Genomic DNA, 25,880 nt, shown 5'->3' with positions numbered 1-25,880 from the left:
GAGGCTGAGCCGGAGCCCCACTGGCTCAACGCAGCAGCCTCCCCGCTTCCCTTCGCGTCAGCAGCAGGAGGGGCCGGGGGGTTGCATGAGAGAACCCAGGAGTCCGGACTCCCAGCCCCCGCTCCTGCTCTAAGGCACTAGCCACATTCCCCTCCCAGAGGCGGTGCTGCCCATGGGGGGCGCTAAGCAGGACTATGTGGGGGGTCGTCCCCCCCACAACAAAAAGCAAAGAGGGTCCCGGGGCTCTAAGCAATTGTTTAGTCTGCTCATGCCGTGTGCTGCTCTGGGGGGGTGGAGGGGAAGAGGCGTCTGGGCTCCCAGCTCCCACCCCTACCCGGGAGTCCGGGGCCCCAGCTCCTGCCGCTCCTCTAACCCACTCACCCCTCCCGCCTCCCGGCTGGAACGCAGGAGCCCCGGCCCCTACTCCCTCCCCCAGGGGCTGGAACCCAGGAGTCCGGGCTCGTAGAGTCCCAGCCCCGCCGCGCAGAGCCAGAGCCCCGTTGCCATACATGGTCAGCGCGCAGGGGCCGAGCGGGGCTCCCTGGCTCTCCGGGAAGACGCGTCACGGGGCGGGGGGGCCGGCGGGGCTCTCCCTCCATCCGCCGCTGGGGCCGGACGGCGCCGGGCCGGGCCGCCATGGACGACCTGGGTAAGGGACCCGCTGCCAGGCTGGGACCCGCCGCGCCCAGCCCCAGCCCGCCGCTGGACCTGGAGGCTGCAGCTTCCCCGTCGCTCCTCGCCTTGCTCCCAACCCACACCTTGCTTTTCTCTCCTCTCTCTTTCACTCCCTTTTTTCTCTCTCCCTCTCCCCCTTTTTCACTCCTGTCTTTTTCTCTCTCTTTCACTCCCTTTTTTTCCTCTCTCCCTCTGTTTCCCCCTCCTCTTTTCTCTCTCTCTGGCTGCTTTTTGCTCCCACCCATCCATCTTTCTCTCTCCCCTCCTCAGCGCTGGCAGGGCGTGTGTAGGGGGGGGCGCGTGTCCTCCCCCCCCTCCCCAGCCTGTCCCCATCGGGAGGAGAAGGAATTTCTCACCATAGTCCTGTGGCTTCGTGGCACGGAGGTGCCGGGGTGGGGCCCAGCCTGCCAGAGGCGCTAAGATCCAGGGAGACCTCCCAATACCTTCCCTGCTACCCTCCTGAGACAGAGTTTTACCCACGTGCCCGGGGTCACTTCTCTTCCTCCCTTAACGCTGGGGGGCTGTGCCATGGGGAGCTAGGCACAGTGGGGGGAGGCTGGAAGAGTTGGAGGTCTGTCTTGGGACTGGAGGCACAGGGCAAAGTTGGGGGGGGCTGCATCTCAGGATTAGGGGTGGGGACGGGTGGTGGGAGGAGTGGCTGTGTCACACCTCAGAGGCTGGGGGGCTGTGTCCCAGGAAGGGGACTTGAGGGGCATGGTTGGGGGGGCTGCACCCCAGGAAGGAGGCTGGGGGTGCAAGGTTGGGGGGAAGGGGGTCCTAGGATATAGGAGCTGGGTGAGGGGATCTGAGTTCTAAGGGGGGACTGGATATCAAGGGAGGGAGCTAGATTGGGGGGCAGGGTGCTGAGTTGGGGGTGTGGAGGCTGTCCATCCCCACCCCAGGTAGGAGCCCCAGTGAGCCCGGCAGTGAAGCCAAGTCTGTGTTGGGGTGGGGGTCACTGAGCCCCCCTCAGGATTCACCCCCTTGCCAGATTTCCCCAGCACCCCCCTCCCAGCAGGAGTGGAGCCACCCCCCCTTCCCGCCCCAAACCAACAGAGGCAGCCAGCAACAGGTGTGGCCAGGACTGGGGGATTCCACTGGGTGTGGGCATCTGGTTGGGGGAGAACTACTGGCTACCAGGTGTGTGGGAGGTCTGGCTGCGGAGGAAGCCATGGGGTGCTGGCTGGGCAGCCCCCATCCTGGGCTCACTAAACCTAGATCCCACTTTTCCTCCCATCCCCTGATTTGGTTTGTTATTGTAAGGTCTCCTGTGACTGACAGAGGGGCTGTATTCATAGTGGTTTGTTGTTGTAGGGTCTCCTGTGAGTGCTGTGCCCACAAGCACTGGTTTGTTAGTATAGGGTCATTTGGGAGGGCTGCCAGGGTTGGGTGGTTATCGTAGGATCTCTTTGGGACCTCAGGGGCTGATGGCACTCTTTTGTTATTGTAGGGTCGTTCACACATGGGTCTTTATTTTTATATGATCTCTTGTGGGTGTTGGGGCTCAACCCCTCCAATTTTTTGCTGCAGGGACTTTTGTGAGAACTCTATTATTGTAGGGTGTCTTGTGAGCACAAGGCTGAATACACTGGTTTGTTGTTGTAGGGTGACTCATGAGCAGCAGGTATATTTACACACAATGTTTTGTTGTTGTAGGGTGTTCATAAGTTCTGGGAGTACAGGCACTGTTTTAGTTTTGTAGGGTCTTCCTTAAGCGGTTGCTGAGAATACTGTTTTGTTGTTTTAGGGCGCCCCATTATTGTAGGGCCTCCTGTGCATGCTGTGCAGGTTTGTTATGGTAAGAGGGGGTAGTGGGCACTGTGTGTTATTGTAGGGTCTCCTGTGACTGCAGGGCTGGTTTGCTTTCCCAGTGTTCTGGTGAGGGTTGGGCCAGGCTGGGGTGGGACTTGTGGTCTTGCTCCTCCTTGGCTTGGCTGCTCCCGGCTGCTGGGCAATGAAAAGGCCTCTGTGGGGCTCAGTCTGTGCTGGAAAATGTTCCCACAAAGGAGTGATTGTATGGGGGGGGGCAATCTCCTGGGAGGTGGCAAGGGCACTCGCCCCTCATGGTCGGCGCTGGCCCCAGTGTAGTGCAGCAGTTCGGCAGGGAGCAGGCGGGGGCCCAGCAGCGAGCAGGTGGGGGCCAGCAGGGGGCGCTGTGCCCTCATGGGCTGTGCTGATCCCAATGCCCCTATGTCCCTCCTCTCCATCCCCCTTCCCCTTCTGTCCTGTTTTCTTTTCCAGGTGACTCTGGCTCCCCTTCTTTCCCACTTTGCCCCCGTATAGTGGTGTTTGGTACGTACTGTGCAAGTTCCCCAGCCGGCCCAGGGCCATAGCACATGTGGCTACTCCTAGGACACTGACACGGGGATCGTTTGTATTACTAAAGGCTGAAGGGCAGTGGAGTCTAGTGGTTAGAGCAGGGGGGACTGGGAGTCAGGACTCCTAGGTTATACCCCAGCTCTGGGAGGATAGTGGGGTCTAGTGGCTTACTGTGGGGGATCTGGGTATCAGGACTCCGGTGTCCTTCCCCTAGCTCTGCGAAGACACAGATCTTGGTGCTAGTTCAGCAGCCCCAGAACTGGGTATCCTCTCTTTCTTCTCTCTGCTTCCCAGCGTTCCTGCTCCCTCTGTGCTGCCCCCTCCCCGCCAGCAGTCTCCCCAGATCCAGCCCAGCCATTCCCCAACCCCCAGCCTCTCTCTCTGCTCCTCCAATAGATGCCCTGCTGGCTGATCTGGAGACCACGACCTGCCACATTTCCAAGCGCCCAGTACTGCTCACGGACTCTGGGGCAGCCCACGCCAATGGGCTGGGGCAGGATGGAACACCTGAGGCCAGGCCCCCTCCTCCACCCTACAACCCTCAGCAGCCACAGCAGCAGGTAACACTAGGGGGTGCTGCAGGGAGCGGGGTGGGGGCTTAGTGGGGGGCTCTTTCTCTTCACAGTCAGTGGTGGCCCCAGCACAATGGCGCTAGGGGGCGTTGTGTTGCAGGCAGCAGGATGGACGATGGATCCCTGTGCAGCTGTTCAGCCCCTGCACTTCACCCCAGAGGTAGCTGCATCTCCCTGGTTAGTCTGAGACCCGCAATCGCATGTCACTGGTGAATCCAGAGGCCCGTTGATTGACTCCTCGTGCCCCCATGTGTCTCTCTTTGCAGGCCATGTCCATGGACCCCCCGCCTGTCTCTGCCTTGCCTAGCGGGGGTGATAAAGAGCATCTCTACAGGTGGGGCCTGGCACTGTCAGATTTAGCTCTACAGAGGGTGGTACTGGGAGGAAGTGAAAGGCACGGGTGTGGGAAAGGAGAAGGCGGGGGAGGGGTAGTTGGGGGGAGGAAGGGAGAGGCTGATGGGGGTGGGGTGTGTGGAACAGGGAGGAGTGGGTGGGGTGCAGAGAAGGAGAAGCAGGTGGGGGTGGGGTTTGTGAGGTGCAGCCGGCAGGAGAAGCGGGGTGGGGGAGGAGAAGAATGCCTTGGGGAGTGTGGGGTGGGGGAGGAGAAGTAGATGGGGGTGGGGGAGGCAGCAGCGGGTAGGCCTCCCTTTGGCTCTGGCCCAGTCCCTGCTGGCCCTGATCCAGCTGCTCCATTAGGAGACGCCTTATAAATAGCTTCTCCGTCCCGCCCTGCTGCCTCCCCGCTGCTCCCCAGGCCGGAACCAGCTCCGCCCTGCAGGGCGGCTGCTCCCCGCACTCTGCTCACCCTCTGCTCCCCCCCAGCACTGTCTGCAAGCCCCGCTCGCCCTGGCCCAAAGAGCCAGCCGCGCCACCCTTCTCCTCGTCCAGCGGGGTGCTGGGCGCTGGCCTCTGCGAGCTGGACCGGTTGCTGCAAGAGCTCAACGCCACGCAGTTCAACATCACAGGTATGGCACTACCACTCCCCCCCAAGGCACTGTCCCGCTGCTCCCTGCCGGGCTGGGATCGGGGCCACCCCATGCTGGAGCATCTCCCCCTGTGATTACGCAATGCTTCCCCCTGGAGGATAAGCATGGTCACTGCAGGCAACTAACGGAAACTGTCTCTGTGTGTGTGTGTGTGTCTTTCCCCCAGACGAAATTATGTCACAGTTCCCATCCAACAAGGGCCCCGATGGGGAGAAGCGGAAGGAGAAGCCAGAGGATGCTGGGGAAGGGAGGTCCCCAACCCAGTGAGTGACCCTCCCATTTCTGGCCATTGGTCCATGGGGTTAAATATCCCACTGGTTGGGAGTCCAGGCTTGGTACTGAATGGGAAACACCCCAGAGGTGGCTGCATCTCAGTACCGTCTGAGGGATCCCTGTATAAACAGCACTGAGATCCTTTGGGGGGAAGTTTGGGGGGGTACAGTGATCATGCTGTCATTTCCCTCCTAGCTCCGCTGGCTCTACCCCACCTCCTGTGAAGCCGTCGGCCACGTCTGCTACCCTGGAGTTGGACAAGCTGATGGCCTCCCTGTCAGACTTCAGAGTCCAGAGCAATGTGAGTGCAGCATATGGGGAGTGAGGCTCAGTCTAGGGATGGGGGCTAATAAGATTAGGGTTCTTCCTAACCTCGATGGGATCTAGTAAGTGTGGGAGTAAAAGTAGCAAAGGGGTGTTTATGTGCATGTGTGTGTGTATGAGGAGGGACTTGTGTGTGTGAGCAAAGACTGGTATGTGGACAAGGGAATGTGTGCATGCAAATGTGTGCAAGAAGCAGTGTGTGTGCATGAGTGTGTGCAAATGTGTGCACGTATAAAGGGGGTGGAAGAGTGCGTGTGAGAAGCAGTATGTGCAAATGAGTGTTCAGCTGTGTGTCTGAGTGTGCTTATAAATTATCATGGCAGAGTGTGTGTGCAAATGAGCATGTGCACACAAATGTGCCAGATGCAGTGTGTGTGTAAATGAGCATGGGAGAGCTTGTGTGCAAGGGCGGTATATGCAAGATAATTAGTGCATGAGTCAGCTGCAAGGCATCATGGGTCTGGGTGCGTGTGGAAATGAACATGCAAGAGAGCAAGCTTAGGAGTAAGTTCACATGAGCCAGCAGAAGCATATGTGTGTGCCCACAAGTGCAAAGGTGAGGTTGTGTGTGCAAATGGAGGTGCAATAAAGAGACTCACAGCTGGTGGGCAAGTGAGTGTGAAAGTGCCTGTGGAGGCTACAGAGCTGTGGAGCACTAGTGCAAAAAACCTGGCGTGGGTGAGAAACCACAGGTGTTGGTGCCAACGTGGGCCACAGGGGCTGTGGTTGTGTGGAAAAGGACCTGGCGGCCCACAAGCGTGTGCCTTCTGGAGGGAGAGCCAGCAGGTGTGTGTCTGGGGGAGAGCTGGCAGTTGGCTGGGATCAGAAGTGGCATGCTGAGATCAGACATGGGGCGGGCGGTTGACTCTGCCTGTCCCCTGCCTAGATCCGCCCTGTGGAAGCCCAGGCGCTGGGCACAGCGATGCCCTGGCACCGGCCTTCCGGCAGCCCACATTCTGGTATGTGGCTCAGCCTGGTGTGCTGCTGTGTGCCGTGTGGTGTGGTGCTGCCTGGCCCCAGACAGCGCTGGGGTGGCAAGCTGCCGCCGTGGGGCCTGGATGGGTGGCGTTATTCTGGGCCGTGGTAATGCATGGGGGGGCATAAAGCTCTGCATGGCGCCGGGTGTTGGATAGCATGGCACGGATTGCCAGAGCATCCTGTGTCGTCTCCTGGTATGGTGCTGCCTGGTTGGCCTGGTGCATGGGGGAAGGTAGCAAGTTCCCAGAGTGGGATTCTCTGTCAAACCGGAACGGGTCTGGGTGGCATCAAATGCCCAGGTATGTAAAAGATGCCCCATATCACAGCAGCAAGGTACAGCTTAGTGCAGAGCCCTGTATCAGCCTGGCCTGGCACCCCCTGGTGTGAAACGGTGAATACACGGCCAGGGGCATGAACTGGATTGGTGTGGCGGGCTCTCATCTGCCCCGGAGTGGGTAAGTGGGTTACGGCGTGCTGTGGCATAGACTAGCCAGCACACGACACAGCTTGGGGGTGGCATAGGCTGTGGGCGGCTGGTAGGCAAACCGCCTGGCACACTGAGTGGGGGGCACTGGTTGCAGCTGGGGGGCGCTGGGTGTTGTGTTTCAGTCAGGTGCTATGTGGCAGGGACGGGCACAATTTGATGTCCCATGTCATTCCTTGGGGCGGGGGGCACATGAGGGCAACAAAGAGGGTGCAACTGGTGCTTTGTGGAGCAATTTGGTGCCGTTTGTGATTCTGGCTACTGCCAGGCAGCCTGATGGGGCTACTGTGGCAGACCCCTGCATTGCTGTCCATCGGGACTCAGCGTGGCGCCGTATAGCATAAGTGCCATTTGGCGCTGCTGAGCAAAGAGCCGCCTGGGGCACTCTGGTGCTGTTGGCGCATCTCAGCACCTCCTATCATGGCGGGTTCCCCTTCCAGCTGCCGTCAGCCTCTGCTGCGCCCCCCCCGGCCCCCACCCGACTCTCCTTGGCACAGCAGCCGGTGGTGTCATCCGTCTGCCCCTCTGCGCCATCCCCCTCAGCAGCGCCGGCCCCGCAGGGCGGCAACTTGGACAGCATGCTGGTGATGCTACAGTCGGACCTGAGTCGCCAAGGGATCTCCACCAGTACCAAAGGGCTCTGTGCATCCTGCCAGAAACCCATTGCTGGGCAGGTGAGAGCAGAACTGGGTATGCCCAGGGGGCAGAGGGAGAGAAAATCAGGGTGGTGGGTGTAGGAATCAGGGGCTGGGGGGGCAGAGGAGCAGGGCACCTGGGAGCAGGACTGGGGGAGTGGGCAGAAGTAGATTGGAGCAGGATGACATTGGAGGGGAATGACATTAGTTCTGGAAGGGGCAGATGAGGAGAGAGGGTGGGAGATGAGGAGGGTGTGGGGGGCACAGAGTGGAGGAGGAGTGGGGTGGTGCAGCACTGGGGAGGGGGCTGTGGGGACAGTTCAGGGGGAACAGGAGGAGCACCAAGTGGGGTGTGAGGGGATGAAGGGCAGGGGAGGCAGGTCAGTGGAAGGGCGATCTGGAGGAAGAGGAGGGGTTGGGGGAAATGGGAGGAGGGAGGGGCCTGGGGAGGAGACCAAGGAATGGTGGGAGTCCAGGACTGGGATGGGGGGAGGGATGCCAGTGTGGGAAGGGGGGAGAAGGGAGGATCTAGGTCTCTTCTTCTCTCAGTAATAGGCGTGCGTCCATCCATCTCTCTGTCCATCTGTCTCCCCTCACCCTTGCCCAGGTGGTGACAGCACTGGGCAGCACTTGGCACCCTGAGCACTTCGTCTGCACCCACTGCCAGAAGGAGATGGGGGGCAGCAACTTCTTTGAGAAGGATGGTGCCCCCTACTGTGAGAGGGACTACTTCCAGCTGTTCTCGCCCCGCTGCGGCCTCTGCAACGAGCCCATCCTGGATGTGAGTTGGCCATGCAGCGCCCTTCTGGTGCCATTCCCTCACAGCGCAGGGCAGGGCAGGAGAATGCGGTGCCACGCAGTGTGGCACAGTGTGAGAGAGTGCAGTGCCACGCAGTGTGGTGCATGTTAGAGTGCAGTGACATTCAGTGTGAGAGCATAGTACAGCACAATGCATTGCGGTGTTAGTGTCGTGTGTGACGGGTTCCCCCAGGGTGCAACTTGGAACTGTGGGACCACTGTTCCCCCTTTAACTCTCCAACCTGGGCTGTCTCTCACAGCACCTTGCTAGTGACAAGCAGCAAACCCGTCCGGGCAGTGTTATCACCTGGCAAAACAGCTCTGCAGAGCCTCAAACCCCCGCTAGATTGCAGGAATGTTTACCTGGGTTGCCTCTCACACTGTGATGCTCTTAGCAAACTACAGACCTCTGACAGGTATTGCACTTACACAGACATCCACAGGCAGGGACACACCCACCTGCTTTCCTCAGTCATGCAGGAACCAACAATAGAGAGGCTCCAGGCAATTCCTCCCAGCCTTGCACCCCAGAACTGTATCCTTTTGCCCTGGTCAGAAGCCTGGCCAATATAAGTTCATTACTCAGTCCCTCCCTCCCTCAATAGGGAGAGGACACGCACCAGCCTTTGTAAACTGAGCTGAGATTTCCCAAGTACTTCAACCAAAACACACTGTTTTAGGTAAAACAGATTTATTAACTACAGAAATATAGATGTTAAGTGATTATAAGTGGTCACTTAAGAAACAAAAATAAAATTGCAATCTAAGTTGTACAAACTAAAGAGGATTTGAATCAGGCAGTGTCTCGCCCTGAGTGACGGTACAGGAAGGTTACAGATCCTCAATACACAGGCTGGATCAGCTCCTCCAGCCTGGGACCCCTTTCCCAGTTCAAAAGTCTTTGCCTTCCAGATGTGTTTCCAGGTGTTGAGTTGTGGGGGGGTGAAGCCAAGTGATGATGTCACTTTCCCTCTTTTATAACTTCTTCCAGCTTGCTGGAAAGAGCTGTGGCTAGGAGGTTGGGGGCGGGGGGGTCATCCCCATGGCAGTGTCCGTTGTGTATGTGCTCTCTCTGTGAAGTCTTCATTGTAAACATTTCTTGAGATAGTGGATTCTTGCCTTGATGGGTGTTGGTGAACCCTTAACACTGTCTGGCTACTCCATTGCTCTATCGGAAAGGCTGGTTTCCCACCTCACAGCGTATTTTAGTAACATACACCGCAATCCTTCATAACTTCACATACAATGGTAGCACACACAATCCAACAGCAGATCAAGGCTTTTAAAATGCTACCTCACAAGGTATCCTTTGTCCCAAACATATCATAATTATACAACAATGGGGAATATGGGGTTCCAGGGTGCTGCTTTAAGGCACAGAGTACTACTAAGGCAGCACATTGCAAGAGTGTGTGTGTGAGGCAGCACAGTGCCACACAGTGCAGTGCATGCAGTGATACACAGTGTGACAGAGCACTGTGCAATGGTGCAATGCAACACTGTGGAATGCAGTGCTATATATGGAGATATAGTGCTGCAGTGTGAGCAATGCAGTGACCGAGTGCAGTGTGACACAATACAGTGCAGTACTGTTTGTAGTGACTGCATGCAGTGTGGCCCAACAGCATGTGCGGTGAGGCTGTAGAGTGCAGTATAGTACTATCCAAAGCAGCATGATGGCCTGCACTGTTATGACATGCAGTGCAGGGATGCAGAGTGCAGTGCGATAGAATGCAGTGCACCACCATAAAATAGGTCAGGACAGTGTTAGAGAAGGCAGGGTAATGCCTCAAGAAGCAGTGATCTGCAATGCAGCGTGAAGCTATGGCATGCGGTGTGCTGTGATGCAGCATGGCACAATGGTGCATGGAACAATGCAGTGCAGTGCAACAAGGCAATACAGGGAACAGAAGCTGCATAAGGCAATGCAGGGAAAGAAGCTGCACGCTGCAGGGTCAGGCTGCTGAGTGTAGTGCATGGCTATGCCATGCAGCTCCAGAATGCAGTGCGGTGCAGTGGACTCCAGCGTGGTAGCGCCTCCCTCAGGCAGGTGGGTCCTTCTCACCCTGATTCTGTCCCTTCCAGAAAATGGTGACGGCTCTGGATAAGAACTGGCACCCGGAGCATTTCTGCTGCGTGAAGTGCGGGAGACCCTTCGGGGAGGAAGGTGAGTGAGGCACGCCCTCCCCACCGCACTGCACCCCACATCTGGGGGGACCTAGGCTGCATCCCAGTAGCCCATCTGTGAGACAGACCAGCCCACCAACCAGCACTGCCCTCCACTGCATCAGACCAGCCCCCCAACTAGCATTGCCCCTAGTGCATCCTCTCTGCAGGAGCACCCAGATCCCTAGCTTGCAGTGCCTCCACCTCCGCCCCCGCCCCACCCTGCTGCAGGATGCCCAGGCCCTGGGGAGCACACTGCACCCTGCTCTTTGCCTCCCCCTGCAGGCTTCCACGAGAAGGATGGCCAGCAATACTGCCGCCAGGACTTCTACGAGCTCTTCTCCACACGCTGCCAGGGCTGCAGCCAGGCCATCCTGGAGAACTACATCTCGGCCCTCAGCACCCTCTGGCACCCCGAGTGCTTTGTCTGCAGGGTGAGCCCCCCCGCCCGGCCAGAGCCTGGCGGTGCTGGAGGGGAGGGGGCAGGGCCATGTGGGGGAACAGGGGAGGAACAGGGCCATGTGGGGGAACAGGAATGGAGGGAGTGCGGGGGAGGGGAAGGGGGAGATGGGGGCAGTGCAGAGGGAATGTGCAGTGTGGAAGGAGGTGAAGAAGGGGCAATGGGGGGCTGACGCGGGAAGCGGGGGCAGCGTGCGTGCAGGTGCGGTGCGTGAGCTAACCCCCCTCTCCTCCATTCCTTCCCCACCCCAGGAGTGCTATGCGCCATTCCTGCAGGGCAGTTTCTTTGAGCACGACGGGCGGCCCTTCTGCGAGACGCATTACCACAAGCAGCGAGGCTCGCTGTGCTGGGGCTGCGAGAAGCCCATCGCTGGGCGCTGCATCACCGCCATGGCCCGCAAGTTCCACCCCGAGCACTTCGTCTGCGCCTTCTGCCTCAAGCAGCTCAACAAGGGCACCTTCAAGGAGCAAAACGACAAGCCCTACTGCCACCCCTGCTTCCTCAAGCTCTTCGGCTGAGCCCTGCCTCCCGGCCCAGCCACGTCCCTCAGGCCACGCCCACAGACATGCCACACCCATCAGGCCACGCCCCCAACCCAGTCACACCCCCACAGGTCCTGTCCCCAGCCCAGCCCTGCTGGGCAAGCCACACCCCACCCCACAGCCATGCTTCAGCAGGCCATGTCCTTAGCACAGCCACGCCCCAACAGGCAGCGCCCCAATGCAAGACCACTCCACGGCAGGCCCCTTACCTGGCATAGCGTCACCTACCATCGCTGAGTGGGGGGATGGAGAAGCCACAGCCCCCAATACAGCCATGCCAATCGTTGCATGGGGGGTGGATAAGCCAGGAAGCCCCGCCTCTTGCACAGCCATGCCCACAGCCGGCAGGGGACAGCAGCTCTGCCACTCCACCCATGCTGCCTGGGGACCCTGCCCCCATGCTAAGCAGAATTCCAACCCCAGGGATGCGGGATGGGCACTGGCCAGGGACCACTTCCAACAACAAGGGGGCGTGGCCATGAGGGGCAGAGAGGAAGGGCCACCAGGCTAAACCCTGCCTTTGATGGGGTGTGGCTGTCTAAAATAAGCCCTGCCCCCAGGCACAGCAAAGGGGGTGTGGTTTATTTTCCCCAAAACTCGCTTTGAAATGTCATAGGATCACAAAGTGTCTGCAGCTCTGGGTGGGGAGGGGGAGTAACACTGAGGGTGGGTGGGAGATAATTGGAGGGGAGAGGAGAAAGGGGTTTATTACAAGCACAAATAAGGGAGGTATTTTATACTCATTCTGATGTGTTGCTGTTTAAACACAGTGGGGTCTCCCCAGGCCAGCACCAACAATCCTCACCTCCAACACTGTGTGGCTGTTAAAGAAAGCCTGCGGGTGCCACCGTCCTGCAGGTGGCTGCATCGCAGCATCGGCTGAGGGATCCCTATATAAAAAAACAAAACCTGTGCCACACCCCAGAAGTGGCTGCATTTCACGGCAGTATGAGGGATCCCTTTATAACCCATCCCAGAGCCAGTCAGGTTGGGGAATAGGCTCCAAGGCCTTTCCCCTCTAGGGGGTGCTGGTGTGTGGAGGGGGTGATAGCCCACTTATGAGGACCCTATTGTGTTCCACACTGTGTCGTGTCTTTTATTTTGCTTTTTATACACTCAGTTACGCTGAAGCGTTATGTATTTATTGTAATTTTTTGCTCTTTTAAGGTGAGTTCATGACAGCACTCTGGGAGCTGTTACAGCTTGGAGACAGGATTGGGAAGCACTGGGGAGCTCGGGGGCTGAGAGCGATGGATCCTGTGTGGGACAGGGACTGTAGGCAGAGAGTTTTCTGGTCTGAAAGAGGGCAGGGATAACTCTGAAGAGACAGGCGAGACCAGGGAATGGGACACAGGGCCTTTCCCCTCTAGGGGGTGCCAGCTCAGATCCTGCCCAATAGTGGGGGCACTGACTGGCTCAAAGGCTGGGCAATGGGCCAGTAGCCTTTCCCCTCTAGGGGGCGCTGGTCCCAGTTGCTTGCTGGGCAGCAGGCAGGTGGGTATATTTGCTGATCTAGGATTGTACCAAGGTCATTTTTTTTCCTTTTACTGCATAAGCCCAAAATGCTTCTTTACTCTCATTGCTATCAGGTGCCCAGCGGGCATTGGCACTCATGGGTCATTTATACCCAGCGTGCTCTCACTGCTGTATTCATTGGTATTACAGAATAAAAACCACGTTTGACTAAAATCCTTGTGTGTGTGCGTGTAAGAGAGAGCAGTGATGCCCCCTACTGGAGGGAATCAGGGTGCTCCGTGTGCGTGTGTGTGTATCTTGTGCATGGGGTCATTCTGTGTGTATCAGTGTTTGGGGAGGTTGGGGGGAGGTGGGGGGCGGGCAGTGTCCTAGATTCTTTCTCCCAAGTGTGTGAGTTCAATAAAAAGCCTGGTTTTAACAGGCATCCGAGTCACATTCCCGTTGTTACTTGCTTTCAGATCCTTAGGCTGTGTCTTCACTGATGGCAGCAAATTCGCCGCTGTCAGATCGACTTCTCTGGATCGACAATGGTCAGTGAAGACCTGCTCAGTCGATCCAGAAATCGACGTATTAAGACCACCTTCTCAAGTGGCATAACGCTGCGTCGATGGGAACGCGGTTCTCGTCAGCGCAGTGCAGTGAAGACGGTGCGCAGAACAGAAGCAGAGAAGTCGACAGGGGTTATGCAAGTTTTTTGCGTAGCTTGTGTAACTCCAGTCGACTGCTGCCAAATCTCCGAGGTGAGTGAAGACAAGCCCTTAGTCTTCCATCGACCCTCTCAGGAAAATGTTCCACACCAGGACAATCAATGGGAGCAGATTCACAGCGTTCAAGGCCAGAAGGGACTGTTGTGATCATCTCATCTGGCCTGCTGTAGGACACAGGCCAAAGAACAGCGGCAGAATCATTCCGAGAGCAGAGCTTTTAGAGAAACACCCAATCTTGATTTTAAAATTGTCAGTGGTGGAGAATCCACCATGACCCATGACAAGTTATTCCAATGGGAAATAACTCTGATAAAATGTACGCCTTATTTCCCATCTGAATTTGTCTAACTTCAACTTGTAGTCACTGGCTCATGTTAGACCTTTGACTGCTAGCCTGAAAAGCCCATTGCCAGATATTTGTTCATCTATGCATGTACTTGTAGGCTGGGGTCAAGTTCCCCCTTAACCTTCTTTTTGATAAGCTAAATAGACCGAGATCCTAGCATCTGTCAAAAGGCAGGTTTTCTAATCCTACAGACACAAAACAAAAAAAACAACCGCTTATTAAGCATGTTATAGCAGCACCTAGAATCTTCGACCAAAATCAGATCCCCCATTGTGCCAGGCGTCACACAGACCCCGACCAAGATCAGCGCCCCTGTAATGGGGCATCTGCCCCGCACTGGCACTGAAGGGCTTAAAAGCAGCCTAGGGAGGCTGCGCTGGGAGCAGCCAATCTGCGAGAGGCTGTGAGGAGCAGCCAGTCAGGGTCCTGAAAGCCCATATAAAAAGAGCTACAGGGGCAGGTGGCCACTACCATTAGATGTGGTCAGTTGCTGCAGGGAGTGCCAGGGAGAGGATTGGGTGGGGTTTCTAGAAGGCTGCAGGAGCGCAGCACCTCAGATGGGGCAACTGCTAGCAGGGGAGCTAGCGAGAGTGAGCTTCTGGCTGGCTGCTGGGACCTTTGGGATCGAGGGCCTGAGATGGGTGAAGAAGGTGCTGGGGCCATGGGGAAGTGCTCCAGGGAATTTGAAGCAGCACTGGTGAGAAGTTACAGAGAGGCAGTGAGGCTGCTCGCTATAGAGTCCCTGGGCTGGGCCTGGAGCAGTGGGTGGGCCTGGGGCTTCCTCATTCGTTATGGGGGAAGTGGCTAGACTCTAGAACTGAGATTCCACCCCCCTGCAGAAGGGGGGAATGCAGACAGTGACATGGCCGGAGGTCCAAGCCATGAAGAGGACTCTGTGGTTCTGAACAGCTTGGGGAAAGGTTACAGGCCAACTCAGAGAGTGAAGCTGCACAGACCATGGACATGGGTGACAGCCTGATGCTAATCCCCACATGTCCAGCAGGAGCTGCCAGTCCAGTGGTGAGTACAGCACCTGTCATAGCCCCATTGTGCCAGGTGCTGCACAGATACATGGTGAGAGATTGTCCCTGTCCCAAAGAGCTCCCAGTCTGATAAAGGATTGTTCTTCCCTTTTTACATCTGGGGAAACTGAGGCACGGCAGTGGAAAGTGACTGGAGCAAGGACACTGATTGAGGCCGTTACAGAGCTAGGAATCAAAGCCAGGTCTCCTGCATCACAGCGTCCAGCGCGCAGCCAGCCATCCTGCCTTCCTGGCACTGCTTAGTTGCATTGCATAACGGTGGCATTCTGAAGCCATGGCCCTGCCCCTGTCCTGTCTCCATGCTGCCTGCCTTCACCCTTCCCCCGCATGGGGAAAGTGTGGGAGAGAAATCCCCACAATCATTTATTCCCAGCACCTTGAGCTGGAGGCTGCTCCCTGCTCAATGTGCTGTGGAATGCTCCATGCTGGATCTCCCCCTTTGACATCATGCCACGTGCCATGTACACCCCCATATCCCTGGGCATCCATCACATGCGGGGCCCCACCATGGCCAGACCCCCACACGCCCTCCCTCTGGTGCTCAGGCTGACTCTCAATGGTGGGTTGAATTGGGGGTGAGGTGTCCATATGTCTGAGCCCCTTCTGGGTGCAATTGGAAGGGCCATGGGGCAAAGGGTGGCTGGGCTGAGAGATGTTGAGTGTGTGTGTCGGGGGGGAGAGGGAGGGGAAGGAGGAGAAGCAGGGCTAGGATGCTGGTTTGGCAGCAATCCCTGGGTATGGGTTTGGGGAAGAAGGTGATGGGGTCTGGGGGGGTGGGAAGCGCCAGCCCTGAGCACTGAAATTGATTTGTGTGTTCCCCTTGCTGTGGTGGAGGGTTACTGGGGGGTGGGGCAGACAAGAGAGACTTTGCTGCTGTGAAGTAGCTATAAAGTTACCAGAGAGAATTTTAATAAACTGGTGCGGGGGAGCTCCATCAGGGATTCTCTAGCTGCTGCTTCAGGTATGGCTCTGTGTGTGTCCCCCTCACACTGCATGGCACGGGGTGGGGGAATCCTGCTTTCCGGAGAAGGTAGGAGAAGAAAAAAAGCCCCCCCAGATCATAGTTGGTTACTTCTGCATGTGTGTTGCCTTGGCTGTACTTCCGCAGACCTCCTCTAACATCAATATTTGCTACATGTGGAATTCCTGAAACCCTCCTGTTACATTATGGGTTTCAGCTTACCTTGGAACAATTCCTAGTGTCTGCTCAGGTCTTGGATTCTGCTCGTGTGGGGAGTCCATGTTTCCCCGAGAGCAATGGGGAAGTGGAGACAGCAGTGCAGACTTTTAGAAAACTTCTACAAAAATCAGTGGATGCATGGACAAATTCTTGGCTGGTCAGTCAACATCCCTGCTGTTCTAGGGTAACACAGTGGATGGGGATGGTGGGGGAAGGGCACTTAGCAATCAGATAGGAACTGTATGACCTAGTGGAGAGAGCTGTGAACTGGGACTCTGAAAACCTGGGCTCTATTCCCTGCTCCCTGTGAAATGACTCAGACCAAGTCACTTCACCACTTGGTGCTTCAGTTTCCCCCTCAGTACAATGACGATAATGATGTTTCTGTCCTTGAGGTCTGTTGATGAAAAGAGCTATGTAAGAGGTAGTATTGTTAAGGATAAGATTATGTCCCGGGTTCCAGGACTTCCAGAGACCTCCATGACATTTTTCTGCTTCAGCCCTGGGGCTGGGGGCCACAGCTGTCAGCTCCGAGCCATTGTGGGCAGTGGGGGGCCTGGAGCTCTGAGATACTGTCCCCGGAGCTTCCTGCTACCATGGGTGATGGGGGGACCCACAGACCCAGAGCTTTGAGCTGCTGGCCCCGCAGGGCAGTGTGGGGCCCGCAGTCCCAGGGCTCCCAGTCATGGTCCTGCAGCTCTGAGCCACCATGGGCAGCAGGGGTCCCAGTGCTGTCAGCTTCCTCCCAGCATTTAATCTGCTGGGACAGGTTTTCAAATAGGTGGCAGACTCACAAACTTGTGACTGTGGTGGACACAGACACACAACCCTAACTCTGCCCCCCTGTGACTGGAGTGTTGAGTAAGGCGACAAAGAGAGCGTATGTCAGAGGTAGGGGAAAAGGGAGAAAACCCAGGAGTCCTGACTCCCAGCACCCTTCCTCCGCCACCCTGCCGTTGTAACCACTCGACACCGCTCCGAGCCGGGGGAGAGAACCCAGGAGTCCTGTCAACCCAGCCACGCTAACTATGCCGCTTCCCTTGGAAGGGGGAAAGGACTACATTTCCCCTAATGCCCTGCTCCGAGCAAACCCTCTTTCCCACACGCCCTTGCACTCGCAGGGGAGGTGTAGCAGTGCAGAGAGACTCGCAGCTGCTCAGCGCTGCTTCAGCTGTAAGCGGGCGGCGGGAGGGACTCCGGTGACGGTCCAGCCCAGCCTGCTCTGCTCTCCCGCCTGGGCTGCTCCATGTGACCCCGCGATGCGGCTGTATCCACCTACCTGCTGCTTCCTCTCCGCGGCGCGTCCCGGCCCGCAGCCCCCCAGTGTCTGCCCCGGAGAGGTGCTGGAGATTGCTATAGCTAATCCCACTCCCGTCCCAGGGCAGAACCCAGGAGTTCTGGCTCTCAGCCCCCCTGCTCTGACCCACTAGACCCCTGCCCCTCCCAAAGCTGGGGACAGAACCCAGGAGTCCTGGATCTCAGCCCCCCCAGCTGTTCTGGTGTAAGGTCGCTATTCCCCTGTAACTAGCTCACTCTAGCTGTTCCAGTGTAACTATCCTGCTTTCACTAGGCAGGTGTAATGTGGCTATTCCAGTATAGCCCTCCTCCTCTAGCTATAACGTAGGCATAGCTATGCTACAGTCATTATTTCCCTCTAGCTATTCTGGTGTGTAACGTACCTCTTGCAGCTGACGGGCACAGTTATTGCAGTAGAGTTTCCCCCGTATTACGTAAGCCCTCGACTGCACCTGAGGGTGTGGCTGGGGGAGCCCAGAATGCTGGAGGGCCAAGAGGTGGAAGGAGCAGGTCTGGGAGGGGAGGGGTGGCCTCAGCGTGGCATTGTCGGGAGCGGTGGGTGGGGGCAGGATTAGTCTATGGGTGGTGACTGGGCAGAGAGGCAGGATCAGCAGGGAGACCATTGGTGCTTGATTATTAAAGAGAAGAGGTTGTTGTGCCCCAGATTCTGAGGGTTGGCTCTGCAGCAGCAATCCTCCCCTGTGCTGGAACTGGGGGGCAAAGTGCACCAGGTCGGGGACATCCCCCTGTCTGGCAAGAATCACTAACTCCCCCTTCCCCCCCAAGCTCGTCCCATCCCCTAGTATCTGTACCCATCCTGAAATTGGGATCCAGCTGCTCCCAGCCCAGCTGGTCATAACGGTCACCAGGGGTTGCTTTAGCTGCTCACAAACAGGTACAAACCCTACATGTGCTACAGGGATCCCTTGCCCAGTGCTGAGTTGCAGCTGCCTCTGGGGTGGGTGCAGGGGCAGTTTAATTGCCTCATGATTATGCCACATACTGAAAGCACCGAGGGGCTGCTTTAGGGAGGGAGAAGTGAATGGCCCAAGCTGCGACTGACACAGCATGGCAGAGTGATGCCTGGCCTTTGGGCGAAAGGGCAAGGGCCGCGGTACTGACATTGGATTGGCAGGAGCTCAGCTTTATGCCTCAGCCGAGGGGGGAGACAAAGCAACCTTCTTTCTCAAGGACCCCCCTGCATCCCTCCATCCCTAGCACCCAGCATGTTCGTCCAGCCCTCGATCTTACCATTCTCACCCATCCCTCCTTTTGTTCCTCCCCAGCTCCTAGCAGGCCTATGTACCTGTTCTTTGATCCCAACATAGCCCTTTAGCTGTGCCAACACGTCGCCCTCTCCATGTGGCCTCGCCCAAGTTGAGTGCTGTGCCAGCTACCTGTGCCCTCCACCGCTGAAGTCAGGAAGAAGGCGTGAATATGTGCAGCTGGTGATGCTGAGAAGAACCTTCTCCCTGCCGCGACGCGGTCTCCTGTTTTGATTTAAGGAGTGGGACTAGGTTTCCCTGCCTCTCACCCCCATGCCCCTGCTGCACATGTGCCTCAAGAGCAGGGGCTTATTGGAAGGGGATGTCTCAGGCAGCCCCTTGGTGGAGTAGTGGGAGCTATCCAGAATTTCAGAGGGTCAGGAATATGAAACAGCGAGGTGATCTTGCCAGGTGTACTTTTAATGCAGCTGTACTGGCAATCCCTTCCACGCTGGGGCTTGGGGCAAAGTGCCTCAGGGCAGGGGTATCTCCCTCTTTCCTGCTCCCCCACCCCCACCTTCTCCCAATGTATTTATCTTCACAGCACCTCAGGAAAGTGCTATTCTCACCATTTGACTGATAGAAAAATTGAGGCCCAGCTCTGTAAGTTAGGAGTTAGGAGCCTAAATCCCTTTAAGGATCTGAGCCTAACTAGTTTGTGAATACACTTGAGGGATTGTTCCATGTCCAGACCCTAGCCCCATGAAGTCCCGATCTATGGTGTCCAGACCCTAGCCCCATGGGGTCCCTATCTATGGCTGGGCTTCCTAGGTGGTACCATAATACACCTAATAAATAATGCACAGTGCCTAGCATAGTGGGGTCCTGGTCCATGACCAGCGCTTCTTGTGCAGCTGCCCTATAGCTGCTGGGACTGTGGGAAGAGCTTCAGCCAGAGTTCCACCCTGGCCAAGCACTGCCAGACCCCTCTGACACAGATATCCCACTTCTGCCACCAATGTGGGAATAGCATTCATCTCAGTCACCAGGCCAGGCATGTAGGGGCTGGGCGGGGGGACAGGGCTCTAGGATGGCACTGAGCACACATTCTCGGGTGCCTGACTGACTGGTTCTTGCTCACAAGCTCAGGATCTAACTAATCACTGTATGTGGGGTCAGGAAGGACTTTTTCCACCAGGGCAGATTGGGAGATGGCGAGGGGGTGGTTCCCCTTCCTCTGCAGTGTGTAGGTGCGTGTCACTTGCCGGCATCATCTGGGGAATGGCTCACTTGATCATTTCCCTGCCACTGCGGGGCGTCGGGCACTGTTTTCCCTCGGTTCCACCTATTCTCTGCCTGTGGCACACAACAGCCTCGTCTCCTGTGGGCAGAAATACTCTGGTCTCATTTCGCTTGCTGGGTTTAGCGTGCAAGTGTTGGTGGCCTGTGCTACACAGGAGGTCAGACTAGGTGATCTGGTGGTCCCATCTGGCCATAACTGCTGTGACTTTATCCCTCCTTCTCTATTAAAACCTCTGAGATTCCATGGACCCCAGGGCTCTGACCATCTCCTGCAAATTAGGGACATGGTGTGAGGTTTTGGAGGTGATTGGGGGTGGGGGGGGGGGGATCAGCATTTGATGTGGATCACAGAGGAGGGAACAGGTGATTAAAATAACTGTGTCCCTGGCACTAATTATGGAGGGGGTTGCATGCGGGGTATCATTGTGTGCCCCTCAGTGGTAGTTAATTGCAGAGATTGTAGCCTTCTTGGGCAAGGATTCTCCACATTCACGGTGTGCAGCACCTAGCAGAGGGGTTTTGATCCTGCCTGGGGCGTAAATACTAACAGCCAGGCTGGGGATTTCTGTGCTGGGGGAAGGAATTTCCCACCTCCCTAAAGACTCTGGGGCTGGCAAAGGTCTGGGAGAGGGGATCATCCCACACGGAGAAGGTTGGAAGGATTTCCTGAAAGAAGAGGGGGGAAGACCAATCTGGCAGGGTAGCTAAAGACTGAAGGAGGAGGAAGAGGAGCTGGGGGAGAGGAGGGAGGAAGAAGAACAGGGGAGAAGAGACACCAGCAGACCCCAAGAACAGAGATGCCTGGGTCCACTAATTCATGCCAGACAGAGATCTGTCTAGCCCCGCCGCAAGCAACTGCCCGGATCCCGTTCCCTAGTGACGCGCTAGTTCCCAGCTGGGTGATCAGTCACCCCTAGGGGATAAACCCCCTTTTCCCTCAATGCTCTCTGCTCACCCAGCGCCAGCCTGAATGCCCCTTGCAGGGGCAGGGGTTACATCAGCAGAACAGCTTGGCTTGGGGATGTGGGGTGTCTGAGCCCACCCGGGTCCCTGTGAGCGGGTGTTCACCCCCACACCACCCCTGAAGGGGTTAAGCTGGCTGAGGAGGGGCTAATGACCCTGGTAGGCTGCACCTGGGGAGAGCTTCAGGCTTGACTGACCAGGGCTGATTGAGGATGGAGCCCAGCTGGGCAGGAGTAGGTGGTAGGCAGGAACTACGAGCCTGAGGGCCAGTGGTGTGGCAGGCTGCCCTGGCTCTTGGCCCAGTGAGGGGAGAAGGAGGAAAGCTGGGGGGGGCAGTGGAAGCCCTGGGATCCTGACCCTGAGGGATGGAGTTGATGGAGAAGGAAGCGGCCCAGGGAAATGGCAGCAGTGGTAGCCATTGGCTGGACTCTGGTGTAGTGAGTGGCCCGGGTTCCCCTACTAGCCACTGAGAAAGTGGCACAGTCTTGAGCCGGAAGCTGGCCAGGAGTGGCACCCTGACAGCTGGTCCGGGGAGCCTTTTTTCTGACCCTTCAAGGGGAAAACGCTAAAGTGCCCTTGCTGGAGGGCCGAGCTCCCAAGAGGAACTAGTGATTCCTAGAGAGCACAAGAGATCCCACGAGGGGGCATCAGACCGGCCAGCGCTAATCTCCAGATGCAGCCACACAGGGGTGTCCCTGGGGAGAGTAGAAACCCTAAGATGCTCCCGCCCCCCCAACTCAGGCTGCTCCAGGGCAGCGCAAGACAAGGGGGGTGGGGGATGGGGTTCTATGCAGCTGAATACAGCAAGCTCCCCGCACCAAATCTACTAGCCCCGAGTGTTTCTAGGAGGAGATAAGACTGAGGAATGCCCCCAGGAAATCAGCATCCCTAAGAAGTAATGACAATACAGGGCATGCCTGGCAATGATCTAACAGCTCTGATAGCTCCAACCCATGGCAGAGGGGAGGGGGGGTCGAAGACAATCTGCCCCTAACAGGTTAAAGATGCCTCCTTCACCTCTTATCCATCTAGTCACCACACCATAATACACTCAATAGCCCCATGGAGAGAATGGAGAGATCTCATGCCAGCTGGATGAGATGGCCCCTCCGCCTCAGGCATCTCCTATCCCAGAGCAAGGGGGGAATGGCCCGGGGGAATTCTTTCACCCCCTCATTGATTCCAGTTTCAAATAATCCATCTGGCTGGAGCTCCCCCCACCAATCACCTCTGCCAAGGAGAGACGGAGATTTAGTGTGCGAAGCAAGGCTGGATGGATGCCTTTCATCAAACACAAGCAATTGGGCTCAGTAGTGGGGTAATTGAGGGAAAATCTAAAGCCTGAGCTAGAGATTGGAAATTGTTATAACAGAAATTAATTCAGAGGATTGGAAGAGCCGACCTCATATAGATGGCACTAAAACTGGAAGAAGAATTCACGAAGTCTTAGAGTCTGTGTTATATAGGAAGACAGACTGGATGATCACAACGGTCTTTTCTGGGCTTAGAAGCCATGAATCCAATGGTCCCTTCTGGTCTTGAAATCTGTGAATATGTCTTGACTTGTCTGAGCCCCTGCCGACATAAGTGTATAGAGCATTCTGGAGTCTCTAAACTGCACATTGTGGCCAATTTATCATGGGATTATGAATAAGGTTAGGGCAAATATTGCCATGCCTGTGATATTCAAGATCACCTACATTGTTTATGTGGGGGAACCTTTTGTTCTGATTTTTTGTCTTGAAAGCCCCAGAGATTCCATTTCCCTCCCTCTCTTTCTGATCTCGGCCTACACGGGTGATATTTGATGTTTTCACTTTAAGCCCCAGCTACTGGAGTCAGGAGACTAGAAAAGAATCACCAATTTTATTTTTTTTTAAATTGGAGTTTCTAGTCTTTGCTTGTGGAGAAAAGTTTAAAGATACAGAGTTATAATAAAAAGAACCACACAACTTTTTAAACAATGTTTTGTGCTTTTTTAAAAGCTAATCTTGTGATTTTGGGGGGGGATCTGAGTGAGGCTTTTTCAATGCTTGGATTTGGAGATAGCAGGGATGCACTGTTCTGTACCGGGGAAAGGGCTGCTTTACTGGGATTAAATAAATCTCTAAACAAATACTGTCCACCCAGGAATTACTGGGGCTGGATGCAGGAAGTGGGTAAGATTTTCTTGCCTGGGTTATGCAGAGGATTGGCAGAATTTGATTTTTATTTGTTATAATTTCAAGAGATATTGATTCTTGTTACGTATTTTTTTTTAAGATTATCGAATTTAAATTTTCATAGTTCTGGGAAATTATGCAAAGGGTCAGACAGTAGATATTTAATGACAGTAGACATTGAGATTCAACAAGTTAAAGCTTTTTAAGTGTTAAAACACAAACTGTCAACATCATAGGGAAAGTAAATATCCTTAAATCACAAATCATACCTTTTTTTTTTTTTTTTTTTTTTTTTTTGCTATTCATTCATTAGTCTATGGATAACAAGCCTCATTCAGAAGTCAAAATCACTGCATGTTGGCTCTAATAATCTTCTCAAGCATCATTTTTCTAGTTTGTCTGTAAATTTCAATTACTATCAATCGGAATTTTTTTCTTCAGGGGCTAGTGTGCAGATGGTGAAACTAACGTTTACCCATAAAAAGTGAATCCTTCCAAGCCTAGTTGGGCACAAGGCCAGACTGGATGGGGACAATGGATACCCTGTGGCCTTGAAATCTGCATATGATTCCTCCCACCACACCCAGGGGCCCTGTGACCATACAGACTTCCAGAGACCCCCCCCCCCCCCCCATGACTATGCCTCAGTGGAGGAGAGTCAATATATGTGTATTGCAGCAGTGTCTAGATATCCCAGCTAAAATCAGGACCCTCACTGGGCTGGGTGTCGCACATACGCTGACCGAGATTGGGGCCCTCATTGTGCTGCACTGCACAGATCCATAGTCCTCCTCCTGAAAACCTTACCCTGTAAATTCAAAGACAAACCCGGGGTGGGAGTTTGATTTATTAAGTTTCTGGAAAATCCCCTAGTGTCCAGAGTGAAACAGTGCAGCGTAATCTGTGTCCAAGACTACTTCAGTGGCTCACTGACTGAGTAAAGTAATATTCCTGTCCCTATGGGGAGCTGCTTTATTACCAGCTGGCAATAGACTAATTATCCTGCAATTCACAAGTAAAGGGCTTTCCTGCAGCTTTAGCATCCAAGCCAAAAGATGCTACCCTCACACCTCTCGTTGCACCTGCGCCCCCTACTGGAGCAGGGATGTTCGGCACTTCACTGAACTATACACAGCTAGCTATCTTTGTGATACCACTGACTTCCTGAGAAAACTACAATCCATCGGTGTTCTCCCAGAAAACACCATCCTAGCCCTATGGATGTAGAGGCTCTACACCAACATTCCACATAAAGATGGACTACAAGCCATCAGGAACATTTTCCCTGATGATGATATGAACCTGGTAGTTGAACTTTGTGACTTTGTCCTGACCCACAACTACTTCAGATTTGGAGACAATCTATACCTTCAAGTCAGTGGCACAGCTATGGGCACCCACATGGCCCCATAGCATGCCAACATTTTTATAGCTGACCTAGCACATCACTTCCTCAAAACTCATCCCCAAGCACCTCTTCTTTACCTATGCTAAATTGATGACATTTTCATCATCTGGACCCACGGGAAAGAATCCCTCAAAGAATTCCACCGGGATTTCAATAATTTCCACCCCACCATCAATCTCAACCTGGACCAGTCCATACAAGAAATCCACTTCCTGGACACTACAATACAAATAAGGGATGGTCACATTAATACCACCCTATACTGAAAACCAACTAACTGCAATGCATACCTTCATGCCTCCAGCTTCCACCCTGGACACACTACACAATCCATTGTCTACAGCCAAGCCCTAAGATACAACCGGATTCGCTCCAATCCCTTAGACAGAGACAAACACCTACAGGATCTCCATAAAACATTCTTAAAACTACTATACCCACCTGGGGAAGTGAAGAAACAAATTAAGAGAGCCAGATTGGTACCCAAAAGTCACCTACTACAGGACAGAACCAACAAAGACAACAACAGAACACCACTGGCCATCACCTACAGCCCCCAGCTAAAATCTCTCCAACACATCATTAAGGATCTACAACCTATCCTAGCAGATGATCCCTCACTCGCTCAAGCCGTGGGAGGCAGGCCTATCTTTGCTTACAGACAGCCCCCCAACCTGAAGCAAATACTCACCAGCAACCGTACACCATACAACAAGAACACTAACCCAGGAACCTATCCCTGCAACAAGTCCCCGTTGCCAACTCTGCCCGCACATCAACTCTAGTGACACCATCACAGGTCCTAACCACATCAGCCACACCATCAGGAGCTCATTCACCTGCACGTCTACTAATGTAATATATGCCATCATGTGCCAGCAATGCCCCTCTGCCATGTACATTGGCCAAACCGGACTGTCACTACGCAAAAGAATAAATGGACACAAATCAGACATAAAAAATGGTAACATCCATAAACTAATAGGAGAGCACTTCAATCTCCCAGGACACTCTGTAGCTGACTTGAAAGTTGCCATACTTCTACAAAAAAACCTTCAAAAACAGACCTTAGCGAGAAACTGCAGAGCTGGAACTCATATGCAAACTTGACGCAATCAGACTGGGTCTGAATAGGGACTTGGAATGGTTATCTCATTACAAGAAGTAATTGTTACTGTTCACACATTCTCACCTTCTGATCAATAGTTGTGAATAGGTCTCAACTACTCTAACTGAATTTACTTTGTTAGCATTTACCCACCCCATTTTTGTCTCTTACCCTTGGATGTATATATATACCTCCTATCTGTGATTTCCATTCCATGCATCTGATGAAGTGGGTTGCAGTCCACAAAAACTTATGCCCACAGAAATTTGTTAAAGTGTCTTTAGTCTTTAAAGTGCTACAGGACTCGCGTTGTTTTTGCTGTATACAGACTAACACGGCTACCCCTCTGGAACTTTTCACACAGGGAAAAGCAGAGATATTTGTCAAGTTAAAACAAGAAATGTTACCACTGAGCCCATCTCACCTAGTATCTGCCATTCCAGATCAGATCCCTGCATCCATCTAGCCTGGC

General features: G+C 54.8%; 2 protein-coding genes and 1 long non-coding RNA gene across 3 annotated transcripts in view; 2 read left to right on the top strand and 1 right to left on the bottom strand.

The window, feature by feature from the left end:
* Positions 1-25,880, bottom strand: part of LOC137143264 (zinc finger protein 436-like) — a 604,313-nt gene that overhangs the window by 346,271 nt on the left and 232,162 nt on the right. The window lies entirely within an intron of this gene.
* TGFB1I1 (transforming growth factor beta 1 induced transcript 1) lies at positions 330-12,901 on the top strand. Its single transcript, XM_067532984.1, has 11 exons — positions 330-649; positions 3,391-3,554; positions 3,833-3,900; positions 4,389-4,531; positions 4,719-4,815; positions 5,021-5,126; positions 7,052-7,285; positions 7,854-8,027; positions 10,130-10,211; positions 10,496-10,644; positions 10,922-12,901. The coding sequence occupies exons 1-11, from the start codon at positions 637-639 to the stop codon at positions 11,186-11,188; spliced, it is 1,497 nt and encodes a 498-aa protein (XP_067389085.1). The 5' UTR covers positions 330-636; the 3' UTR covers positions 11,189-12,901.
* LOC137143293 (uncharacterized) lies at positions 17,165-18,981 on the top strand. The gene is made up of 2 exons (XR_010917143.1): positions 17,165-17,304; positions 18,547-18,981. It is a non-coding gene; the product is annotated as an uncharacterized lncRNA (long non-coding RNA).

Source organism: Emydura macquarii, unplaced genomic scaffold (assembly GCF_026122565.2).
Source record: "Emydura macquarii macquarii isolate MOO-44397 ecotype Brisbane River unplaced genomic scaffold, CSIRO-AGI_Emac_v2 contig_3305, whole genome shotgun sequence".
NCBI classification, from domain to species: domain Eukaryota; kingdom Metazoa; phylum Chordata; order Testudines; family Chelidae; genus Emydura; species Emydura macquarii.
This window is presented reverse-complemented; position numbering and strand designations above follow the sequence as displayed.

What these genes read in the sequence shown, in the direction of transcription:
- TGFB1I1 (XM_067532984.1), top strand. An exon ending in GATAAAGAGCATCTCTACAG is followed by an intron (nt 3,901 to 4,388) that starts GTGGGGCCTGGC and finishes GCTCCCCCCCAG; the next exon opens with CACTGTCTGCAAGCCCCGCT. An exon ending in ACTTCAGAGTCCAGAGCAAT is followed by an intron (nt 5,127 to 7,051) that starts GTGAGTGCAGCA and finishes TTCCCCTTCCAG; the next exon opens with CTGCCGTCAGCCTCTGCTGC.